The sequence below is a fragment of the Heloderma suspectum genome, chromosome 2, assembly GCF_057233095.1.
Source record: "Heloderma suspectum isolate Gila_16-S chromosome 2, 16-S_ref, whole genome shotgun sequence".
NCBI lineage: Eukaryota > Metazoa > Chordata > Lepidosauria > Squamata > Helodermatidae > Heloderma > Heloderma suspectum.
Window position 1 is genome coordinate 314,800,962 of NC_139459.1, and position 23,747 is coordinate 314,824,708.

General features: G+C 42.7%; 1 protein-coding gene across 1 annotated transcript in view; it reads right to left on the reverse strand.

Annotated features, from left to right (window-relative positions):
• Positions 1 to 255: 255 nt before the first annotated feature.
• EDEM1 (ER degradation enhancing alpha-mannosidase like protein 1) overlaps positions 256 to 23,747 on the reverse strand; it is a 33,057-nt gene continuing 9,565 nt past the window's right edge. The window contains exons 4-12 of the mRNA XM_084840301.1: positions 22,395 to 22,566; positions 21,623 to 21,806; positions 14,421 to 14,595; positions 13,661 to 13,781; positions 7,913 to 8,083; positions 6,874 to 6,947; positions 5,289 to 5,385; positions 4,781 to 4,966; positions 256 to 3,454 (exon numbers count right to left, since the gene is read on the reverse strand). Coding sequence (XP_084696427.1) covers positions 3,365 to 3,454; positions 4,781 to 4,966; positions 5,289 to 5,385; positions 6,874 to 6,947; positions 7,913 to 8,083; positions 13,661 to 13,781; positions 14,421 to 14,595; positions 21,623 to 21,806; positions 22,395 to 22,566 — 1,270 coding nt within the window. The 3' untranslated portion in view covers positions 256 to 3,364. The remainder of the gene's footprint in view (positions 3,455 to 4,780; positions 4,967 to 5,288; positions 5,386 to 6,873; positions 6,948 to 7,912; positions 8,084 to 13,660; positions 13,782 to 14,420; positions 14,596 to 21,622; positions 21,807 to 22,394; positions 22,567 to 23,747) is intronic.

Genomic DNA, 23,747 nt, shown 5'->3' on the forward strand with positions numbered 1-23,747 from the left:
TCCATTTGCAATAATCACACCACATATTAGCACCTACAGATGACCTCAGACAGCAGCCTCTAAGGAAAGATACAGCTTCCTCCATTTGCATTTTCATCTGTACCAAAACAGAATTAAAATGGTAGCTAAATCACATGGAAAGGACTATACTACTTCCATTGGAAGTACACTTGTTCTGGAAGTGCCCATGAAACTCAGAATTTGGAACTTTAGTAGCCTGATTAAATGAAAGCTATATACATCTGGGGGGGGGGGGATTCAAATAAATATATTTCTTGGCAAAACATGCTAAACCGTAAGTCACCATTTGGACACTCAACATTTTAGCAGGCACAAATTTTCCTAATTGGAGTAGCAAGACATGCAATCTGCACTGAAGAGGAAATGTAGTCATAAGCACTAATGTGGATCTGCTAGGGAAGATACACACCCAACAGAAGCCATTAATCATGTACACGCCCCATGCAATAGCATGCTTCATTTCACAACATGATTACAGCGGTGGTGAACTGAATTGTTTTGGTTTGCACTTTTCTTCACATTGGGAGCTTATTATGGCTAGGATCCAAAGAACTATAAAATGAATTCTGCAATCCCAAGGAAGCATAAGGGTTTTTTTCCAAATGCCAAATTGCACTCAAAATTCTCCTGTTTCAAAAGTAGTTAGTGATCATGACCAGGGATAGGATCCATCTGTGAAACCAAGAAATTCACTGGGCTAGTAAAGCTCTATAGATCCCAGCCTAAGTTTTTCCACTGGAAAAAACCTTGGGACATCATTCTGAGGTGTTCCGCTCTTTTACTTTAAATCTTTCCTTGTGAAAATAATGCACTTCTTTTAACATTGTGTTCACCTTTCTAGAATAAGCAGACTTGCCTATCCTGAACTGTTCATCGTTAGCACATTCATTTTTATCACCTGCACTGTCCTAATAACTTCAGGACACACCACTCCAGAAATTTTGCTTGGCTTCTAAATCAGTAATTGATCAAACATCCTAGGTATAATTTTGGGAGAGGGAAAACAACAAAGGCAATTAAGACTTGGCCTCATCTTTACAGGTATGACAGTTTTTATAGCATCTTGTATTCTTGGGATTCTGATCTAACTTTCTTAGAAATAGCAACATCATGGAAATAGGAAGGAAAACAGTAGGGTAAAACACAATCTGCTAGGCAAACAGAAGCCTACTTTGAGATCCCTGAGATTCACTTGTTTGCCCAAGAGATTAAGCAAGCCCTAATTATTTCTGATAAATATTACATGTTACCTTGAAATACATTTAGGAAAGCAATACATATTTTCTGAAAAATCAGATTGGATATGTAATAAAATGGGTATTTACACACTGCAGTATAAGATGTGATCTCAGTTGTTTTATTCTTCTCAAAAAGGAAAATGGTTATGCATTTAATTGGCGGGGGGAGGTTCTTTGACAAAAAGTAGTAATAATCATGTTTCAATCTACTGAAAAATCATCCTCAAGAGTGTTTAAACTGTGTTCTGTAATAAAGGGATGTAGATACTACTTTCTAGGCTTCCAGCTTCTGGAAAAAAACAGAGGTTAGGTGGAGAGGAGGAGAAGAGAAGCTTTATTCATCAGAAACAAACAAAGCCTTTGCTTACAGCCATTTGGGGAGTAATCTTATGGTCCCTAGACAGTGTCTGGGAGGTTAGAGGATACTTCAGATTCCTGGATGCAAGGACAGAAACCCTCCGACCTCAGACCCAAGAATCTCCCTGCCCCCTCCCTCTCGCAGCCAGCGTGGAAAGAATGCTGGCTGCCTCTCCGAGGTCACAAAAGCATCCTTGGAGAGAAGGTAAAGGGGGCGTTCCAGTGAGGGGGGAGGGAACTGGAGAGACTGGCTTTTGCAGTATCCTGAGTCCTCTCCAGCCTCCTTCCCTCCCCCTCTGAGACCCTCCGGCTAGACCGGTGAAAAAGCCCATCTAGCTGAATGCAGAGTGGGAAGCACGGAGGAGGCAAGGATCACCTCTGCTGCACCTCCTGCTCTGCACTGGATACTTGTAAGCCTCCAGGTATGAGGCTTATGAGGCCTCAAGGGTGCAGTCGATAGGACTGCAGCCTTTTGTTCTTTTCCCCGAAGGTGCTTCAAAATGATGTACCAAAACATTCACCTTCAGACAAATGACATTTTTCTCACAATAACTGAAATGGCAATCAAAGGCCGGAACATCTTCTGTGAATCAGCTTTGCTCCACCTCCTCTGCTATAAAAAAATACTTGTCCAGAGAAGGGGCTGCAATCACCTGTAAAATACTCAATTTACATTACGTGTGAAAGAGTGTATAACCCTCAAATACTACTTGAGATGTTATTTATTCATAATGTTTCAGCACAAAGTTGTTCTAGGTTATTTAAAAAAGTCTACGTCTTTTAAAAAAGAAAGAGCTAAAACTCTTGGCTCTACTGAGTGACAAAGTAAGAAGGCACTAGGTCCCAAAGCTTGCATATTAGAACTACAAGGAATGTAAATACTTGGATTCTGTATTAGTTCAGGTAGATCTCCAAGAGAGGCACAAAACAGAAGATATACACAGAAGAACGTTGTGAATCTCTTAAAAACAGCAATGCAAGGTCATCAGGTGAGTGAGATGAGTGGTTTTGTGCACTGACACCTAGTACAAGGCACCTCTTAAAATTACTGGTTTCAGAAACTAGTAAACTCCATACACCCTTGAATGTGCAATTCAAATTAAGAACACTGTTTTCAACATCAGCCTAGATGTTAGTCCTGAACACAGTGATGCAATACCATGGTTGGTATTACAAGTCGCATTTCAATTATGAAATGTTCTGCAAGACATTGTGTAAACCTAGGGATATTTTCCTACCTGAGCAATAATTAGTACTGTTTATTGCTAGTGAAACAAACAAGGTTGATGAAAAAAATTGCACATTCCCTTTTCTTTCCCCCACCCCACCCCACCCCTTATTTTTATTTTTGGAAATAAATTTAAAATTGTAGGTTCACTCCAAACATTCTCATTTAAAATACAAACAAGAGGTGGTGGCAAAGCAGCATTTCTGGCACAATCCACTTGCTCTTTTTATCCTTTTTAAAGCAATCTTAGACTATCAAGCCTTTATCAGCAATATGAGCTTTGAAGTTTCACACATGAGAACTTAGCTCACTTTATGCTGAACATGCCACTTTTTACTATATATCAGTTACAACAACTGCCCTCTAGCATGGTATCCTCTTTTCAACACGGAACTAAATCCTTCATTACAGTGAGTGGCTACGCTTGCACCTGCTGTAAGCTATGCAGCTCAGAGGGAACATCATCTTCAGAACAAGATGTTGCCTTGCATTTTTTTAGTTACACCACACGAAAAGTTGTTCAGATCAAGCCCACCATCTGATCAATCTGTCTCATATAAATACTCTTCAAAGGCAGCAGGTATCTCCTCTCATCTGGCACTCGGTTGCACTGCAAACAGAAGGAGACGTGTGTTTTTAAGTTGAAATTTCAAATAGCTCAAGAGTCAGGGTTGATTCTTACAATGTTTTTCAAAGACACAGATTCACTATGACAAGTAGCACTTGTCAACAATAGGACAGATCTCGGAAAGACAACGTAACTTCCAACAGCTTGCCATTCTGGGCCTTTTCTCCAAAACAGATACAGAGGAAACCGTGTGTGTGTACCTTTATGTATGGGATTACTCAAGCACAATGGTATCTCATAAGAAAGCAGTAACTGAGCAAACCCTTAGTATCTACATAGTTTCAGAGACACTGGGAGTAAGACCTCACTTAGAATAATACATTCAGTTCTGGTCACACACTTTGAGGTTATAATATTCAAGATAAAACAAGTTATGGGAAAATCTATATGAAATAATGTCAGGAAGGCAAATAAAATTTGAGGAAAGGCTGAAGGATCTACAGGATGGAACAGACTCAACTTTCCAAACATTTGGATGCCAAAACACAAGGAGACGTTGTCCTTTCTGCCACTACGGAGAAAAGCAATAAGCTGAAAGGTCACGAAGTTGGGCTATACATTAGGGAAAACCTAAACCACAGTTTAGCAATGGTCAGGTGCTGCCCCACAAAATGTTCCTCACTTGGACAGGAATTTGTTAGGAATGCTTTAAAGTAGGATATACTACCTTTAGGATGACGCAGAATACTCCCAATGCTATGCTTCAAAGCACTAGCTCTATCAAGCTTATGTCTGAAACATTACAATATTATTGAAGACTCAATTTTCTCCTCAGATCTTGCTTTTAATCTGCTTCCACATCTTGATCCTCAACTGGATAGGCAATCAACATTTCTGTTATGTATATGAAACAATGAGGCCTAGGAGAAGACTTGGCACCAGGTTGTCTAAGCACTCATGTTTGCTCCTAGTGAAATATGTTTTCAGTTCCCAGCAGGCTGGCACCTAAGATTTTGAAATTGTCTTCCAAATATCTCCCTGGCCCCTGGAAATAGCTAAGCATAAAATTACTATATAGCATAGCAGAAACTTTGACAGAGGCTGTTAAATGTTTGAACTCTCAGACTATTATCTATATTGCATTAGGTAAACAGTATAATAATTTCACTTCCACCATACAATATTTGAAGAGGACCTAAAGATACACTTGCTACAAAATAGAAATCCTCTTCTGTTTTAAGCCATCACGGTCTATTAAGACATTACAGAATACTTTATTGAAGATTACTTAGCAAAATTGTCTGCCGTTTCTCATTACCATACACAACTACTGTACACAAACCATATTAGGCATTTGTTTATGCTTACATTTGAAGTGGAGTTGATTGCTTTTAGTTCATTAGGCTTCTGCTTTTCGGGTTTTTTCTGTTCTTCAGAGAGGGTATCTTGCCATAGTGAAACACGAAGACGTTTGTCCAGTGACACTATGTGACCCTCTGTAGTAAACATGTATCTATTGCCCGATTTGTGCACTGGGTTTTCTTCATCAAATAGCTGAAACAGAAAAGATTGTCTGTGTGTGTGTATATATATATATATCCTTGATGTTCCAAGTTTGGCATACGCTGCATCAACATATTTGTCCAGCTGACACAGATCAAATGGCAGATTACATTGCAACATAGTGCCATACAGAGATTTCCAAAACAAAAAAATATACTGGCTTACAGACATGTCAATAATAAGCATTTTATTATTACAAAGCATCAATAATTTACACCATGAATCATTCCAGATAGGCCTAGGTTGCTAGTTCATTCTAAGGAACAAAGCTTTAAAAAAGAAATCTGCAAAACTGACCACTGAGGATACATACCAAATACAAGTATTTACATGTTTCACTAAGAAAAAAGCTTTCCATTCGATCTTCTTTGGACTTGTCTATGACATGATGCAGAGTAGCATAACCACATCTGAAAGGCAAATTTGAACACATTTTTCATTCCTTTTCTAGCCTCAACCACCACTAGAAAAGCCACAATGACCTAAGAAATTATGCTAGACATGTTTCAGAGATCTCACAAAACTATGTTTGCTATTATTAGTTTAGGTATTATAGCTTTTCTCCAGTTACCCCTGAATGTGCAACTGTAATAGAGAAGACCCAAGAGCAACTAAAAGTTCTAGTATCTCACAGAAACACAGTGCCTTTTGTGACATCTTTGTTCTAATAGCTGCCAAAGTTGACACACCTTACTTTGTTCCTCTCTGAAACGGAGGCTGACAGGTAGCCTGGGGTGGTGGTGGTATGGCACAGTGGCAGGCCTTCTGAAGCTGAGTTGAACAAACATGAATATTTCACATGTGCTCAGTCAAACGGGCAGGGGGGGGGGGTGTGAATCAGTGTATCACTTAAAGAGCAGGAAAGCTTTCAGACCACTGGAAAATACACCAACTATAAAGACTTCAAATAAATACCTGCAGGCAACACCAATATGTAGACTACAGCTCTAGAGACTTACTCCCTGGTGCCCCTTGTATTATACATACAAATGAAATGGGGGGGGGGGGGAGAGATTAAGAGTTCAAGACATTCTCTCTTTATGAAACATGAGAGAATGGGCGCTCAAGGGCTACTTTATGTGTGCTTAAGAGCTTCTTTTGCTGTGAACTGTCTTCCTTTCTACCCATGACATATAAGGCTCCTTCTGAAACTTCCGTCAGTTACTAAAGACATCAGTAGCAACAGTCTGGTGAGTAAGACCCATCCTGTAAGAGACAGTGTTATTTCCTCTGAGACCTGCTGTGGTCCAGAGATTCAACCACGGAGTAGCAATTGGAATATATGGCAACAGGAAGGCTTATATACACACCTTTGTTCCTCCCTATAACTCATCTGTTTTATTTTAAGCACTTTGTAAGCTGCCTAAATAACGTCAGCTAGTAGGCAGGATATCAATATGCCAAATAAGTTTATTTTATTTTATTTATTTATTACATTACATTACTACCCAATAGCCAAAGCTATCTTGTAAGATGTGGGATTTGCCACATGACAAGGGGCATACTGTTTAAAAAACACAAGTCCAAATATCCCTTGGGAGTATGGAAATAGTTGCATGATACTTTGTAAATGTTAGAAATGCAATGGCTTGGATCCAATCAAACAGTGCAATCCTACACATATTTTCTTGGAAATAAATCCAACTGGAGTCAACTGGGCTTGTTCCCATGAAAGTATGCATAAGATTCCAGCCTCAGTTGTTCAGATACCTATTAGATGAAACATTTAAAATTTATTCAAGACAAGTAGGTATATTTGTTTGAACTATGCCATATGCAGCACAATTCAAAATTAAGACTTATTTCAGATAATTGGAAATAAAGGGTTTCATTAGAAATTAGTCTCTATTTTCCAATAGCTAAGAACAAAGTTAATATTTAAAAACTTGAAAACTAACTTTGCTTTTGTGTATTTCTCCAAACTCTGAAGAATATCCATTCCTACATGAAGATAAAAAGGATTCTTTGTGGCCTGGATAAAGGAAGGAAATATATTTGAAGAAACTGCACAATACCATGTATATAAAAAGCCCCCAAACCCAAACTTCCATAATTTGGAAGTGACTACATAGCAGTACTTTTCCATACTGTTAAATAGTTTAGTCTCTAGTTACTGAACCATATGATTCATGTGTTAGTGCTCTGAACCCATGGTTTGATCCTAATTTGTTCTCACTAACTAGAATTTGAACAAGCCACAGTTCCCCTTGTTCAGGCAGTAGGCCACCCTGCCATATACAACTTTTTTGGGAAGTCCCTTGAGTTTAAAAAGTGGCTTGTCATGTAACAGCGAGGGATTGGGCAGTCAGAACATGACCCAACCCCTATTTGGCACATCTTTGGATCCTGGTTGTTATATCCAAGCAATACAATTCAGAACATAATTTAATCAATGCTCCCCTTAAATAGTAAGAGCAGCTCTCCCTAGACCAATAACAGTACTGTACAATGTTCAGGTGAACACTAAATTCAATTTTGGAAACAACACACTAAAGTTACATTACATAGCAAGAGTTAGCTCAGCAAAGGAATGCTGGGCTGACATACAGAAGCAATGTAATTGCCCTCTGGATCAGAGTCCTGGTCTTAAAGTAAAGGCCAGTCTGCCTGAACTTTGAGGTACAGTTTTACACTGAAATCTCTGCAAAATAAAGCCATACTGACTGATTAAAGTTTGACTGATTCACCATAACACCATTCAATTTAAAGTTTTTAGAAAATGGTATCTATGCTCTGGTTTGCCATATATTTGAATGCTTACCGGAATTACAACAGTCCACTAGCTAAGGAGGACTGTCCGAGCCTACCCAAAAATATGCAGTTGCTTATTTTAGACCACATCTATCAAGAAGCTGAAAGGCTTCTTAATGAAGTAAAGGGATACATTCCTCAAGACAATGCTCCCCCCCACCACCAAAGTGGGGGAATGTTAAATACCTGATAAAGAAGGTACGTAGATTCTACTAACTCTGGCCTTAGTGGATAAAAAAGGACATCAGGTGCCTGTAACTGCCAGTTGTACCTCTCCGGAAGAGCTCCAAATCGTTTCCATATCGCATAATAAAATGCATGTAGGCAAATGGCATCTTCTACATCACCTATTAAAACCTGAAGAGAAGCAACAACTATAAAACTGCATACATAAAAGGATAGCTCACCGGTAAAACAGTAATATTACCAATTTCCTTCGTCTAGGACAATGAAGTCCACATCATTTGTTAAAAGCCACAGAGGAAGTCTCCGTAGCCCAGGTGAACACTAAATTACTTTTTTGGAATCAGCACACTGAAGTTATGTTATATAGCAAGAGTTAGCCCAGCCTAGAATGCTAGGCTGACTTGCAACATGTAGAAGCAATGTAGTTGCCCTTTGGATCAGAGGCACCATGTACATGAAAATACACACATGGATCCTGAAAAAGCTATATATTGGGCAGATTCTATGGCAGGGGTGCAGAACCCCTTTCAGCTGAGAGTCAACTTCCATTTTGGAAAAGCTTTCAGGAACCGCATTCCAGTGTTGGGCGGTGCTGAAGGCAAAAGGGGGTGGGGTCAAAATTCCAAATATACCAGCATATTTTAATTGAAAGCTCTTACTGCCAATAACTAAGCCTTAGGAGAAGCATTTCAATCCTTTCGAAAGGGGAAACAGCTGCACAAAATCTGGGAAATCACCAAATGTTGATGGTTGCAGGAAAGGGGGTGTGAAAAACTGAGAGAAAGGTGCTATGTGCAAAAAACACAAAAAAGGAAAAAATCCAAAAGCACCACTGAGTATAGACTGTAATATTTATTTGTTGTGAAGATCTCTAAAATATTCATGGACTATATACAATTATTTTTTAGGCTGATCACTAAAATGCTCGATGAGTTTCGAGGCTATGTCTCTTCCTCAGGAGCTATTGATCTGTTTAAAATATATAAAATACATATTTTTGTTGTACAGTAACATTAACATATGTTAATTTCCTAAAAATTTTAAAAATTAATTCACCACCACGATATTTAGAGCTGTTGTCCTTTACAACATATACACTTCATGAAAACCATACTCGTATCATATAGTAAGTGAGACATACTTCCTTATATTGCTTTTTCCTATTGAATCTAATGATTATAAAATTGAAATATATACTTAATCTTTATCTCGAACGTATAGAGAGCCAGGGCCTGCAGGAGAAGCCACCACCACCACCACCACCGGGGAAGAGGCGTGCTTGCCGCCGCTGGGCCTGCTGCTGCCGCCGCTGGGCCTGCTGCTGCCGCCGCTGCCACCACCACCAGGCCTTCCTTGTGGACTTCTGCCTGGCAGACCGCCAGTCCCTGCAGGACCAGGCCCCCAGGTACCGAGCCAGCTGTGCTGCTCCACCTGCCCCTCCCTGGAGGGGCTACATAAGCTGGCTGGTTGAGGTGGCCTGGGAGAGCCAGGGCCTGCAGGAGAAGCCACCACCACCACCACCACCACCACCACCACCACCACCACCACCAGGGAAGAGGCGTGCTTGCAGCCGCTGGGCCTGCTGCCGCCGTTGCCGCTACCACCGCCACCAAGGCCTTCCCTGTGGACTCCTGCCTGGCATTTTTAAGGGGATTTTAATTGTTTTGTTTGTTTGTTTTATTTTGTTGGGGGGGATTTTGTTGTGTTTTTAGGGGTGGGTAGCCTGCCTGATAGGCGGGAGCGAGGGGGCATGTGTCCACCTGATGGAAGCAGTGGGGGGAGTGTTGGGGGCCAGAACATACCGAGGCTGGGCGGCAGGCGCTGGCGGAGCGCTAGGGGCAGGCCATGCCAGCTAAGGGGAACAAGGGAGAGATGTGTAGTATCTGTCCCCTGCTCCGGGCCTGTCCAGAGCCAAAAGATGGCTGGGGGAGGCGTGACCCCATCTTCTGGCCTTCGTTTGCTGCTCTGCAATGCCAGGTCTGTTACCCAGAAAACCTCCCTCATCCATGACATGATCCTGGATGAGGATGCAGACCTGGCATGTATTACGGAGACCTGGCTGGCCGAGGCTGCTGCTCCAACCCTTGCAGCCATGTGTCCAGCTGGATTTTCGTATGCACAGCAGCCGAGGGCTGGGGATCGGGGAGGGGGAGTGGCTGTTATCTACCGAGAGTCCTTGGTCTTCACCAGACCCCCTCTCCGGGAGACCAAGGTTGTTGAGTGCATGTACTGGAGGTTGGGCCCGAAGGGCAGTCTGGGGATTCTGCTCGTGTACCGTCCACCCTGCTGCACGACTGACTCCCTGGCCGAGGTGCTTGAGGTGGTCTCTGATGTGCGTGTAAAGTCCCCTAACTTACTGGTGTTGGGGGACTTCAACGTACATTCGGAGGCCATCCCCACAGGAGCACCTCGGGACTTCATGGAGACCATGGCCTCCTGGGAGCTGCACCATATTCTAACTGGGCCCACCCATGTAGCCGGTCATGCACTAGACCTTGTGTTTGTTTCTGGAGAAGCGGGGAGTGATCTGGAAGTCGGGGGTATATCCACCACCCCCTTGTCATGGTCAGATCACTATTTGGTGATGTTGGACTTCTCGGTTCCACAACCCCTCCGCAGGGGTGGAGGACCCATTAAAATGGTCCGCCCCAGGCGTCTTATGGATCCAAATGGATTCCTGAATGCGCTTGGGGATTCCCTGGGGCATGCCAACGGCCACTCGGTCGAGACCCTGGTGGGTGGCTGGAATGCCGCAATCACTGGGGCATTAGATCGGGTGGCTCCGAAACGCCCTCTCCCCCTGAACAGGGCTCGGACTGCACCATGGTTCAATCCGCGGTTACGAGCTCTGAAACAGGAGGTGAGATGGCTAGAGCGCCGGTGGCGGAAGTCTCGCTCCAAAGACGATCAGACACGGGCTAGAGCTATATCTTCAGCCTATCACGTGGCGGTGAAGGCAGCAAAAAAGGAATATTATGCTGCCTCCATCGCGTCTGCAGAGTGCTGCCCCAGGAGGCTGTTCCAAGTGGTCTGGAGCCTGGTCGGTCCTGTGGCTCCGGAACCACTGGAGCATTCTAAGGCCTCCTGTGAGGCTTTGGCAAGGCACTTTGCAGATAAAATTGATCAGATTAGGTGTGTTACTCTGCACACTGTGGATACAGTTAGTGAGCAAGAGGCGGCCTGTGGCAAACCGGTTTTGTGGGATCGGTTCCAGCTTCTTCCTCCTGATGAAGTGGACAAGGTGCTTTCATCTGTAAGGCCAACCACCTGCTTACTTGATCCTTGCCCATCTTGGCTCATTATGAGCTGCAGAGAAAGACTGGGTGAGGGGATCAAGGCGGTGGTGAACGCCTCCCTTGAGGAGGGAGTGATGCCATCAGCCCTCAAGGAGGCAGTGATAAGACCGCTCTTAAAGAAGCCCTCCTTGGATCCTCAAGTTCTGAACAACTTTCGCCCAGTCTCAAATCTGCCATTTTTGGGCAAGGTGATTGAGCGGGTGGTGGCGGTGCAGTTGAAGGCACACTTGGAAGAAACTGATTATCTAGACCCATTTCAGTCGGGCTTCAGGCCTGGGCATGGGAAAGAAACGGCCTTGGTCGCCTTGGTGGATGATATGAGGAGGGCTCTGGATAGGGGTGAATGCTCCTTCCTTGTTCTCCTCGACCTCTCAGCGGCTTTTGATACCGTTGACCACGGTATCCTCCTGGACCGCCTGGAGGGGTTGGGCATTGGAAACACTGTATTGCGGTGGTTCCAGTCCTTCCTCTCCGGCAGGTACCAGAGGGTAGCACTGGGAGAGGAGGTTTCGGACCCGTGGCCACTTACTTGTGGGGTGCCACAGGGTTCCATCCTCTCCCCAATGCTATTTAACATCTATGTGAAGCCACTGGGGGCTATCATCAGGAGGTTTAGGGTGCAGTGTCATCAATATGCGGATGACACTCAGCTCTACCTCTCATTCAAATCGTCACCAAGGTTGGCCGTAGAATCCCTGTCCAAATGTCTGGAGACGGTGAGTGGCTGGATGGGGAGGAATAAGCTGAAGCTCAACCCTGACAAGACCGAGGTACTTTTGGTGGGAGACAAGTGGAGGCTGGGGGATGTTGACCTGGTGTTGAATGGGGTACAGCTACCCTTGAAAGACCAGGTCCACAGCCTGGGGGTCATTTTGGACTCCCAGCTGTCCATGGAGGCTCAGGTGTCAGCTGTGAGCCGGACAGCGCTGTATCAACTCCATCTGATACGGCAGCTGCGCCCCTACCTTCCCGACCATCTGCTCCCATCGGTAGTACATGCCCTGGTCTCCTCTCGTTTAGACTACTGTAATGCGCTCTACGTGGGGTTACCCTTGAAGACGGTTCGGAAACTGCAGCTGGTACAGAACGCGGCGGCTCGCCTGATTAAAGGCAGCCGCAGGCGAGATCACATCACTCCAGTGCTGAAGGAGTTGCACTGGTTACCAGTTGTTTTCCGGGCCAAATTCAAGGTGTTGGTTTTGACCTTTAAAACCCTATATGGTTCCGGCCCAGCCTATCTTAAGGAGCGCCTCCAGCAACACCAGACAGGCCGCTTAACAAGATCAGCCTCGGATGGCCTTCTCTCTGTCCCATCAGCCAGGACAGCTAGACTGGTGGGGACGAGGGAGAGGGCCTTCTCTGTGGTGGCCCCCACTCTGTGGAACTCCCTCCCTAGGGAACTCCGTCATGCCCCCTCTTTAATGAGCTTCCGTCGTGCATTAAAAACGTGGTTGTTCAGGCAGGCATTTGGGGTGGGTTAGGGTATTTTTTTAAAAAAAAATTTATGGTAAAATTGTATTGTTTTAAATTGTTTATGGTGGGTTGTACATCGCCCAGAGTGGCTGGGTGACCAGTCAGATGGGCGATTAATAAATTTAATAAATAAATAAATAAATAAATAAATATCAAATACTGACAATATTGACAAACACATGGCAAATCTTTACCAAATATTTATGAAAATAATGCTATGTAACCCATTAGTTTCTTGCTATATTTTTTAAACTGTCTACCTATCAATGTTTTGCTAATTTTATTTCTTAACAAACTTTTAGTATACCTTATTTGTGATATATTAACATAAAACCAAATCAAATTAACCTTGGTCAAACTATCTTCTCTGATTGTAAAACTAGTCTTTAACAACAGTTATAAGTTACCCATTGAAAAGTAAGCTTTTCTTAAATCTATTTTATAGTGTTGCTTCTGCCAACAAAGTATAACTGATAACGCCACTGTTGTATATTCAACCGTCAATAAAACAAACCATTAGCTTCTAAAATACTTAGCAAGGGGGTGTGGCCAGGGGAAAAGGGCGAGGCCATCTGTGGAAAGGGCTGCACCCCTGTTATATAACATAACCTATACTTACAAGAGTCAGGCTAACATAACTGATGCAACTCAGTCAAACATTCAAGTGGAATTACTCCATATCTTTTGTGGTGACAGAAGGACATAAAGGATTTTACTGGAGGGGTCAATGGCCAAGGAACTTTAGGTCCAACACATCCTCTCCATTTTTGAGATTATCCTCCTCCTAACACCATAACTCAACAGCAATTTGAAGAAGTGCTGAGCAACTGGCCTAGCAACTTAATGCTCTGGGAGTAGGCACAGATATGCTCTTTGCCCCAAATTAGGATGATTCTAAGAGTGAATATGAATTGTGTCTCTGGAATCGGTGTGCATATTTTACAGTTCTCTCTCTTTCCCCCCCTCAATGTTAAAATACCTGAAGTCCAGGAAAAAAGGCTTGAAGAGAATCAATCCAGGTGTTCATTAACTGCCCACTGAACATATTTACATTAACATAGAGAGGTGGGTCCCCTTCACCTTCATTGCAGGCTTCCCTCCTAAAAAGAATGACAAGCAAGGTTTTGTTTCAGAACCATATATTACATGTATTCATAATTTACAATGGAACATGTGATGTAGCTGATAAGGAACAGATATTTGTATGTATGCAATTCCACTTTATTTTTTTATTAAATGTAGAAATCACACCTTCTGCCAACCAAGCACCCCGGGGTAATGTACAATAAAAATGTGATTAGAAATAATAGTTCCCATTATGAGAACACTGCTTGATCTTATAGACAGCATTCATAAACAGACTTAGCAGTAACTAAACATACCTTCCATTTTGAAAACCATGCAACCAGACATCTGTAATTTCAAGTCCTGAACCACAAGGTGGTTTAAAACAAGCATTACATTAATATGCACATACATTTAAAGTCTTGCACAGGGTATCAAAATATGCTATAGCTTTGAGCCTTCCAATATCAGCCAATACAGGAGACCACAGCAAAAACAGTAAATGGGTGGCAATTTAGTATTATTATTAATTTATATAGCACCAGTGTGCATGGCACTTCATGGAGTACAATAAAATGGGTTCCTGCCCAGAGCGTTACAACCTATTATATCTTCCAACCAGCCCAGGCTTAAGCATTGCATCCTCTTAAAAATAGCACCAATAAGCCACATACCCTCGCCGTAAGTAGTTCTGAATGCTCCGATAAGCATCACTGAACATCTCTAGATCTTCTTTTTCTCCAAAGAGGATGTAAGATTTCAAAAGATATTCATAGAAAGAGTCTAACCCTGCTCCCAAGCCACTCTGCTTTCCAACCCAGTGGCCAGTTTGAATATTCACAACATTGCCTATGAAGTAAGAACAAACAGGGACAAAAATTATCCAAGGGTAGCTACATATATTATTTCATTTATAACCTTCTCAACTGACAATGCTCAAGGGACCTTAAGGTTGCCAAATACCACAATGTAAGTACAACAAAACAAACTAAAACCCATATATTTCCCAGAAGTCACAAAGGACACAAACATAAACATTGAGCATTACATGTATTACAATATCCTGGGTGCAAAGCATTCAAGATAGGAAAACTTCCAAGCTGGACCACTTTGCACGATCTTCTAAAACAATGAAAAGTGGCTTGGGCAAAGGCAGATCTCCATGGGCACTCTCTCAATATAATAACTCATGGAAGGGATTTTGACCAGGAACTCCCCAGAATATCTCAAAAAGGGCTTATATGGGAATGGTGTCCCTTAAGGTATGTAAAGCACAAACAGTATAGCACAAACAGTATCCTTCCCCAACTTGGTGCCCTCCAGATGTTTTGGACTTCAACTCCTATCAGCCCTAGCCAGCATGGCCAATGGTCAGGAATTGGGGGAGTTGTAGACCAAAACATCTGGGGGGTACCAGGTTGGGGAAGGCTGGTACAGGACTTTATTAAAAAAACAGAACTTTGGCAGACAGTACAGCTAATCGAGAACTAGTTGTGGGATCTCTTATTATTCTCATCATGTAAGCATGTACAGCTAATCGAGAACTAGTTGTGGGATCTCTTATTATTCTCATCATGTAAGCATGTAGCTACATACTGTATTAGTGGCAGGAGCAACTCCCTATACAAGAGGTTACACTAACAGATACCCATGTTTGAGAGTTTTTTTAACACTGCTAGAGCACATTGATGGCAATTGTCCCAATAATCATTCACTAAACTAGGACTGCTTCACAAGCTATGCGACATGCACATTTATCAGGTCTACACACAGCAAGCGGCACAGCCAATCCCACCTCCCTGATGTGTTTCCACGATGCAGTATGAAGACACACACAGTAAGTGTACACATAAAACAGTATGTAAACCAGCTATCAAGTTAGGCTGTTTCACATATTATGTTTTTAAGAAATATACCGATAGATGTCAGAGAAATCCGCAACGGATTCAAATGAGTTCAGATTTCTATGAACCTGACCTGTGGATTCCACAGCAGACTGGATTTTTCTGAGCCACATGGACTTGTGGACTTCTTTTAAAAAAAACTTTTGGGGGATTGGCACAAATGGGTATTTGCAAACATAAACGAAATTCTTGTACAACCCTAAAAATATCCAATTCCGTCTATAAGCAGACAATGGAATGAAAAACACCTGACAATCCGCAGAACACAGACAGAACAGATCTAAGAAAATCCATGCATCCCTAAATATACCCAACCCAGGAGTGCATGCACAGCTTATATTTAGTGGGACTCCCAGAACATCTCCGTTCAAGAATAAGGTCACAACAGAGTTAAGCAAGACAGAGTTATTTTGTACCCAGCCACAATATTTGTTAAAAATATTTAAACAAGAATATTCATGTAAAAAAATCAAGTCACAGTAGTGGACATAAACGTCTCTGCCTGCTATGGTTTTTGATAAAGAAGTTAAAATCAAGTTGGTCTAGCACTATTTCTTATGGCAATCTTACGTGCTGGGGTATCAAATTCCCATGCATGCACCACATTGTTCTCAGTGGCAACAGCACTGTACATGAACCAGGCCAACTGTTACTAGCACAATTTTATCAGAGGCCATTTACTTTAATATGTAGTCTTGAATGTGCCACTGCTCTAACTAGTTTACTGTAGCATGAACTTCCATACACAGCTTTCTTCACTAGATGCATCCTTCAGGTATTGTTGTTCAGTCATTAAGTCGTGTCTGACTCTTCGTGACTCCATGGACCATTGCACACCAGGCGTTCCTGTCCTCCGCTCTCTCCTGGAGCATGCTCAAGTTCATATTCATTGCATCGGTGATGCTATCTAGCCATCTCATCCTCTGCCGTCCCCTTCTCCTTTTGCCTTCAATCTTTCCCAGCATCAGGGTCTTTTCCAGGGAGTTTTCTCTTCGCATTAGGTGGCCAAAATATTGGAGCTTCAGTATCTGTCCTTCCAATGAGCACTCAGGGTTGATTTCCTTTAAGATTGACTGATTTGACCTCCTTGCAATCCAGGGGACTCGTAAGAGTCTTCTCCAGCACCACAGTTCGAAAGCATCAATTCTCCGGCGCTCAGCCTTCCTTATAGTCCAGCTCTCACAGCCATACATTACTACTGGGAAAACCATAGTTTTGATTACACGGACCTTTGTCGGCAAGGTGATGTCTCTGCTTCTTACTATGCTGTCTAGGTTTGCCATAGCTTTCCTCCCAAGGAGCAAGCGTCTTTTAATTTCATGGCTACAGTCACCGTCTGCGGTGATCTTGGAGCCCAAGAAAATAACATCTGTCACTGCTTCCATTTCTTCCCCTTCTATATGCCAGGAAGTGATGGGGCCAGATGCCATGATCTTCGTTTTGTTAATGTTGAGTTTCAAACCAGCTTTTGCACTCTCCACTTTCACCCTCAACAAGAGGCTCTTTAGAGCCTCTTCGCTTTCTGCCATTAGGGTGGTATCGTCTGCGTATCAGAGGTTGTTGATAATCCACCCGGCAATCTTAATTCTGACCTGTGATTCATCCAACCCGGCGGTTCTCATGACGTACTCTGCATATAATTTAAATAAGCAGGGCGACAATATACATGTCAAGGGCTCCTTGGAGGTCTCTCTCTGTCTAAACCAGTAGCCAAGTCCAGACACAGACAAAGGAATTTCTTTCAAAGCTTTATTCTTCTTTTACAACTTAACAACTATACCGATTGCAACAAGATCTGAGCAGCACATTACCTATGTCCTAAGTTGGAACAGTTGGTCCCCGTTTGAAAGGGAATTACTGGCAGACCCCTGAACTTAAGGACTAGGGAGAGTCCCTCCCCTTTTCCCTTGGAGCCTCTGGGCACAGCCGTTGTTTGCGCGCCAACCTGGCACTTTGCCTCCTTTCCGCGCCCTCCATCTGGCGCCGCTCTCTGCGTCTGCGTCGTGCATCCACCAAGTCTGCTATCTGTGCTTGGTCACTCCCTGGACTGCTAACTAAACTAGGAATGCTGGTGGGAGGAATCTCCGTCAGCTGTTGGTCCTGGGAAAGAGGAGCGCGCTCCTCTCCCAGGAGCGACTGCTCTTCCTCAGAATCAGAACTACTCTGGGATTCTATGGGCTCAGTGTCCACCCTGACAATACAGCCTTGTCGTACTCCTTTCCCAATTTTGAACCAATCAGTTGTTCCATGTCCGGTTCTTACTGTTGCTTCTTGACCCTCGTACAGGTTTCTCAGGAGACAGGTAAGGTTGCCTGGTACTCCCAAATCTTTAAGAATTTGCCAGAGTTTGTTGTGATCCACACAATCAAAGGCTTTAGCGTAGTCAATGAAGCAGAAATAGACGTTTTTCTGGCATTCTCTTGCTTTCTCCATGATCCAGCAAATGTTGGCGATTTGATCTCTAGTTCCTCTTCCTCTTCGAAACCCAGCTTGTACTTCCGGTAGTTCTCGGTTCACATACTGCTGAAGCCTAGCTTGTAGGATTTTGAGCATCACCTTGCTGGCATGTGAAATGAGCGCAATTGTACGATAGTTTGAACACTCTTCGGCATTGCCCTTCTTTGGAATTGGAATGTAAACTGACCTTTTCCAGTCTTGTGGCCACTGCTGAGTGTTCCAAATTTGTTGGCATATTGAGTGCAGCACTTTAACAGCATCATCATTTAGGATTTTAAATAGCTCAGCTGGAATATTGTCATCTCCGCTAGCTTTGTTGTTAGTCATGCTTCCTAAGGCCCACTTGACTTCACTCTCTAGGATGTCCGGCTCAAGTTCAGTGACCGCACTATCATGGCTATCAGGGACATTAAGATCTTTCCTGTATAGTTCTTCTGTGTATTCTTTCCACGTCTTCTTCATCTCATCTGCTTCTGTTAGGTCCCTGCCTTCTTTGCCCTTTATCATGCCCGTCTTTGCACAAAACGTTCCCTTGAGATCTCCGATTTTCTTGAAGAGATCTCTAGTCTTTCCCATTCTGTTGTTTTCCTCCATTTCTTTGCATTGTTCATTTAAGAAGGCCTTCTTGTCTCTCCTTGCTATTCTCTGGAACTCTGCATTCAGTTGGGTATATCTTCCCCTTTCTCCCTTGCTTTTCGCTTCCCTTCTTTCCTCAGCTTCTTGTAAAGCCTCATCAGACAGCCACTTTGCTTTCTTGCATTTCTTTTTCTTTGGGATGGATTTCGTTGCTGCCTCCTGAACAATGTTACGGACCTCCGTCCACAGTTCCTCAGGCACTCTGTCTATCAGGTCTAATCCCTTAAATCTATTCCTTACCTCCACTGTATATTCGTAAGGGATATGATTTAGGTAATACCTGAATGGTTTAGTGGTTTTCCCTACGTTCTTCAATTTAAGCTGAAATTTCGCAACAAGAAGCTCATGATCTGAGCCACAGTCAGCTCCAGGTCTTGTTTTTACTGACTGTATAGAACTTCTCCATCTTTGGCTGCAAAGGACATAATCAATCTGATTTCGTCTTCAAGTATACTACACAGTTAAAAGTATACTCCGAAAACTAGGCCAAAACCATTCTTAAAGTTGCATTAAATATGATAGGCTGTTTCCAATTCTCCCCTTCCACTGACAGAAGGCTCTTTGATCTAGCAGAGTTTTCCATGAATGGGAAAGGGAGGCAATTTTTGTAAATTCCCCCTTTCTTCTGCAGCCCGACTCCCAACTATTGCAAAGGGTCCCGTATCGTCGTCCCCCCATCCTCTGGAGCAGACTTGGGGAAGGCACAAGGGGCAGCAGAGGTATGGGGGAATCAGCGAAAATCCTCCAACGTTGCAGGATCATAGAGCCTTTTGTCAGCCAAGTAGATACAACCGGACAGAGCCCATCATTATAGAGGATTTTGCTGAAGTATTTTTACCATGATGCAAATGCCAATTAGAAATTTTGAATTCTCTTTCTAAAGGAGAGAAATGTGGCACATTGCATACATTTTGATTAGAGACTGGTAACTGTATGACTTCATGGGATCAAGGAGCCATGTTGGCCTAGCTTTGTATTCCAGAATGTTCTATGTGCCTATGCCTCATGTTATGCTAATATTCCCAACGTTGGGCCTAGTGGTAAACCTGACCCTGAATTTCTGGAAAGTACATAGGCCTTGCATGGAAACAATTGAGCTGTTATGATTTGGGAAAGCCCAGAAATGAAAACATGCCGACCTCCTCAACATTCTTACAAACTGATTGACAGAGACCTAAACATGGGATAAGCTCCCTGAAAAATAAGAGTTCTTTGAATGTAAGAACTAATGGATTAGTGGGTGAGAAGAGAGAGTTCTTGAAATGAGGATTGTAATGTAAGGGATACAGTTGTAATGGAAGACAGAAAAAGATACTTTTTGGATGCTGGTTGAGACCTACTCCATTTGAGACTATTTTACATTTAGATACCTGATTGTGACTCCCCAATAAAAGGAGAGCTAGCAGGGTAAATGAGAGGTACTCTCATAACTTTAATACTTTGTATTATTCTTCAGCTGTTGTGGAGCTGGATGCTAAGAGTTTATAATGTAAGTATTTTCACTAAGAGAGCAACGCTATGGCCCCTAGCCAGAGTCTGGGGGGTGGGGAATAGGATACCTGAGATTCCTGGATCCAAGGTCAGAGACAATGCTCCGACCTCATACCAAGGAGTCTGAGCTCCCCTCCCCCGCAGCCAGCACAGAGAGAACTGCACTGGCTGCCTCTCCAAGGTCAAGGACAGAAAGGGGGCATGCTGGTGGGCAGGGAGAGGACTGGGGAAGTAGGGATACAAGCTATCCCCAGCCTCCTTCTCTTCCCCCTCCCCAATGCCTCAGGTAGATGGGCGAAAATGCCCATCTAGCTAAAATGCAGAGCACGGAGAGTGCAAGGACAAAGGTTGCCTCCGCCACTCCTCCCGCTCTGCATTGGATGGCCATAAGCCTCCAAGTTCGGAGGCTTATGGTCATCCCCATACGACTGTGCCCTAAGTTTTTTTTTATATATAGACACACAACAGGGCTTAAATTAATGAAATGAACCCCTATGCCTAAATTAAGCGACTTTTATCTCAAGGTGGTCCTTTCTAACAGAGCCCAGATTCTGCAGGTGGTTTCTTCCCAAATCCTTTCCATATTGTGGGGGTTCGTAAGATCTTATTAAAAGTGATAGAATTTGATAGAAACACCAAAAAAATGATAGTGCGAGAGCTAAAATTTAAGGGGATTTGTTGAATTGGATTAAATATGCCACCAAGTTGCCACCTTGGGCCACAATCCAAAGCAGTACATAGGCATGTTCCATGAACCTAAATATTTTTCCAATTTCCTTCCCAGAAGCTGCCTCTATAGCATCACTGTTATTTAGAGCTCTTGAGTTTCAAAAACCCAGTATCAACATTGCTTATTGAATTCAGAGTTTAAAGAACTGGGTGTTGCGGGGGGGGGGGGGGCGCTTCTGCAGGAGTGTTTTCTGAAAAGCACACTGCCAAAAATGCAGATGTGCACACAAGATATTCACATCCACCTGCTCATTCTGAATACAATATTTGCATTTTAACCTAATGTTAATTATATGGCATAGGAAAACTCCATTTACCACCACACTTGGTTCCAGTAGATAATCTAATTTAAAAATAAAGGGGCAACATCTTCCTTCTGCTGTACATTAAGACATCAGACATGTGAGAAGATCATTATGAAAAATGCCTTTGTAAAAGGGCACATAGTGTAATGATTAATATGAAATGGAGGATTCCTAAGCAATCGGGTACAAAGGTCCCAGTGCAAACATGCAAAAATTCTGGTGCTCTGGTTATTCAGTGGTACAAACCACTCTTCCTGCCATCTTAACTATACAAGTCTACAGGATCAGGCTATAAGGAAACTGTATACATATTCTGTTCTGATTATACAAGACAGCCAAAAACAAATTAAGCACCTAATAACCCAGTGTCATTGCTCCTTAAGCTCCAAAGCGCTTTCACAGCTCGACGGGCAACCCATTCAAAAGTTGAATCCCCAAGAAGCCGACTAAGTATTCCAAACTCCACCAGTAAGGATCCAGCTCCTGCAGTGCAAGTCTCATTATTGCTGCCAGAAGGAACTCCGGTTCTTAAGTTTACCTGCAGAAATAAGGTTAACAGGTATGTTTCTTGAGAAATAAGCAGTTACAATGCTATTTCTTGCAGTCTTCAAAGGACCCCCACCCCGCCCCCTGCTGCCGCTTTATAATCAAATGCAGATAATAAGAAGGTGACTCTTGTGTTTCATCAGTGCTCTGACATGAAGTTGCATCATATTCCACAGGGAAACTGTCTTAAAGGGTTTTCTAGATTAACATTAGGCATGTAAATATCCAGCCATCAGAAAACCAGGCCAGACTTCTGGAAGCAGCTGCATTAATCTAGCCATTTTGAGGAATTAACCATTGACCCAGAGCATCTGTTACAGAAGCTGCACCTCAACATATATTCAAGCAAGAGTAGTGGCACATTCAGCTGCCAGTTTCCTTACTATGAGGAAGCAGGGCCTATAAATGTGGATGTCTCAGAGCAGGCGTTACTGCCTCCTTAGAACTGCTATAGGGAGAGGATTTTTCAAAAACATATTTTTATAACTAAAGTTTTAATATTAAAGAGACATCTAAAGGTAAACATTGTGATGCCAAAGAAAGTAACTGGCTCGAAAATTGGCCTTCATGGTATACATACCCGAGGATAAGGAATTCCAGTTTTGGTGTTCTCAAAAGCAGGTAACAGCCTTACTGCCAGGTCATGAGCCATATGTAAGAGCTCATCATCATAGCCCTTAATAGTCATATCACCAAAAGGCTGTCTGGCATCTGTAATTATTATGTGGGCTGAAAGCAAACTTCCCAAAACCCTGCAAGAAAAGAAATCAGGGATTGTTTTAAATGTGACAATATAAAATGTGCTATATTTGTATAATTTATAGTATCAAATCTCAGTTATGCTCAAGTTTACGAACAAGCAGAACATTAGTTATATCACTGAGCAGGAAGGTCATCATGTAAGCAACACAGCATCTTAAGCTAGAGCTATTATGAAGCTATTTCTCATAACAGTTTTGTTTGCCAGCCCAGAACGCAGAATGTTTGCTGCATCAATTACTTGCCAAGTTTCCTACAATCACAATTTTTTGCCAGCTCTTGCTGGTCCATTAGCTGGACAGGGATAGTCTGGCCATAGTGATTCATCCTCTGGTAATCTCCTAGTTAGATTACTGCAACATGTTATATATGGGGCTGACCTTGAAGACAACTGAGAAGCTACAATTGCTGCAGAATATGGCCACCACAATTTTGACTGTTAGGGCCAAGGCTGTACATGTTACGCAACCTTTGAAAAAATGTAATTGGCTCCCTATTTGTTTCTGGGCCTAATTCAAAATCTTTGCACTTACCTGTAAAGGCCAAAATGGCTTGGGACCCAAACACCTGAAAGAGAACCTCTTCTCATATAATCCTGCCTGTGATTTGAGATCTTCTTAAAGCACCTTTCTCCAGCTGCCTCTTTTATCAGAGGTTCATTGTATAACAAGAAAGCTTTCTCAGCAGCAGCACCAAGGCTACTGAATGCCTTTCCTAAAAGCTCGCCTGGTGCCTATGTTACAATCTTTTTTATGCCAGGCAAAAAGTTTTACTCAACCAGGCATTTTAATTTGTTGTAAATTTTAATTGTTAAGGATATTAAGGATTTTATCTCCTGTTTTGTTTTATCATATAATTGATTGTATACCAACCTGAAACCCAAGTATGATGGGCAGCATATAAATGTTTTCAAATAAATAAAGTTCACACCAATACTTTACATATCTGAACTTAATATAAACCAACTTTTTAATAGTATTCCACACAGATATCCTACTCAGCTATCTGCTGAGGGTGAGTCAAGGTATTATATATCCTGAGCAAGGACATAAGATCATCGATATAAATATGTTGCCATGAAATCACAAGGATGGTAAAGCTGAATGATTTCTGGATTGAACTGAATTAACTCCAAAGTCTGTGATGAGCTTAGAATCTGACAAATTAGCCTCTA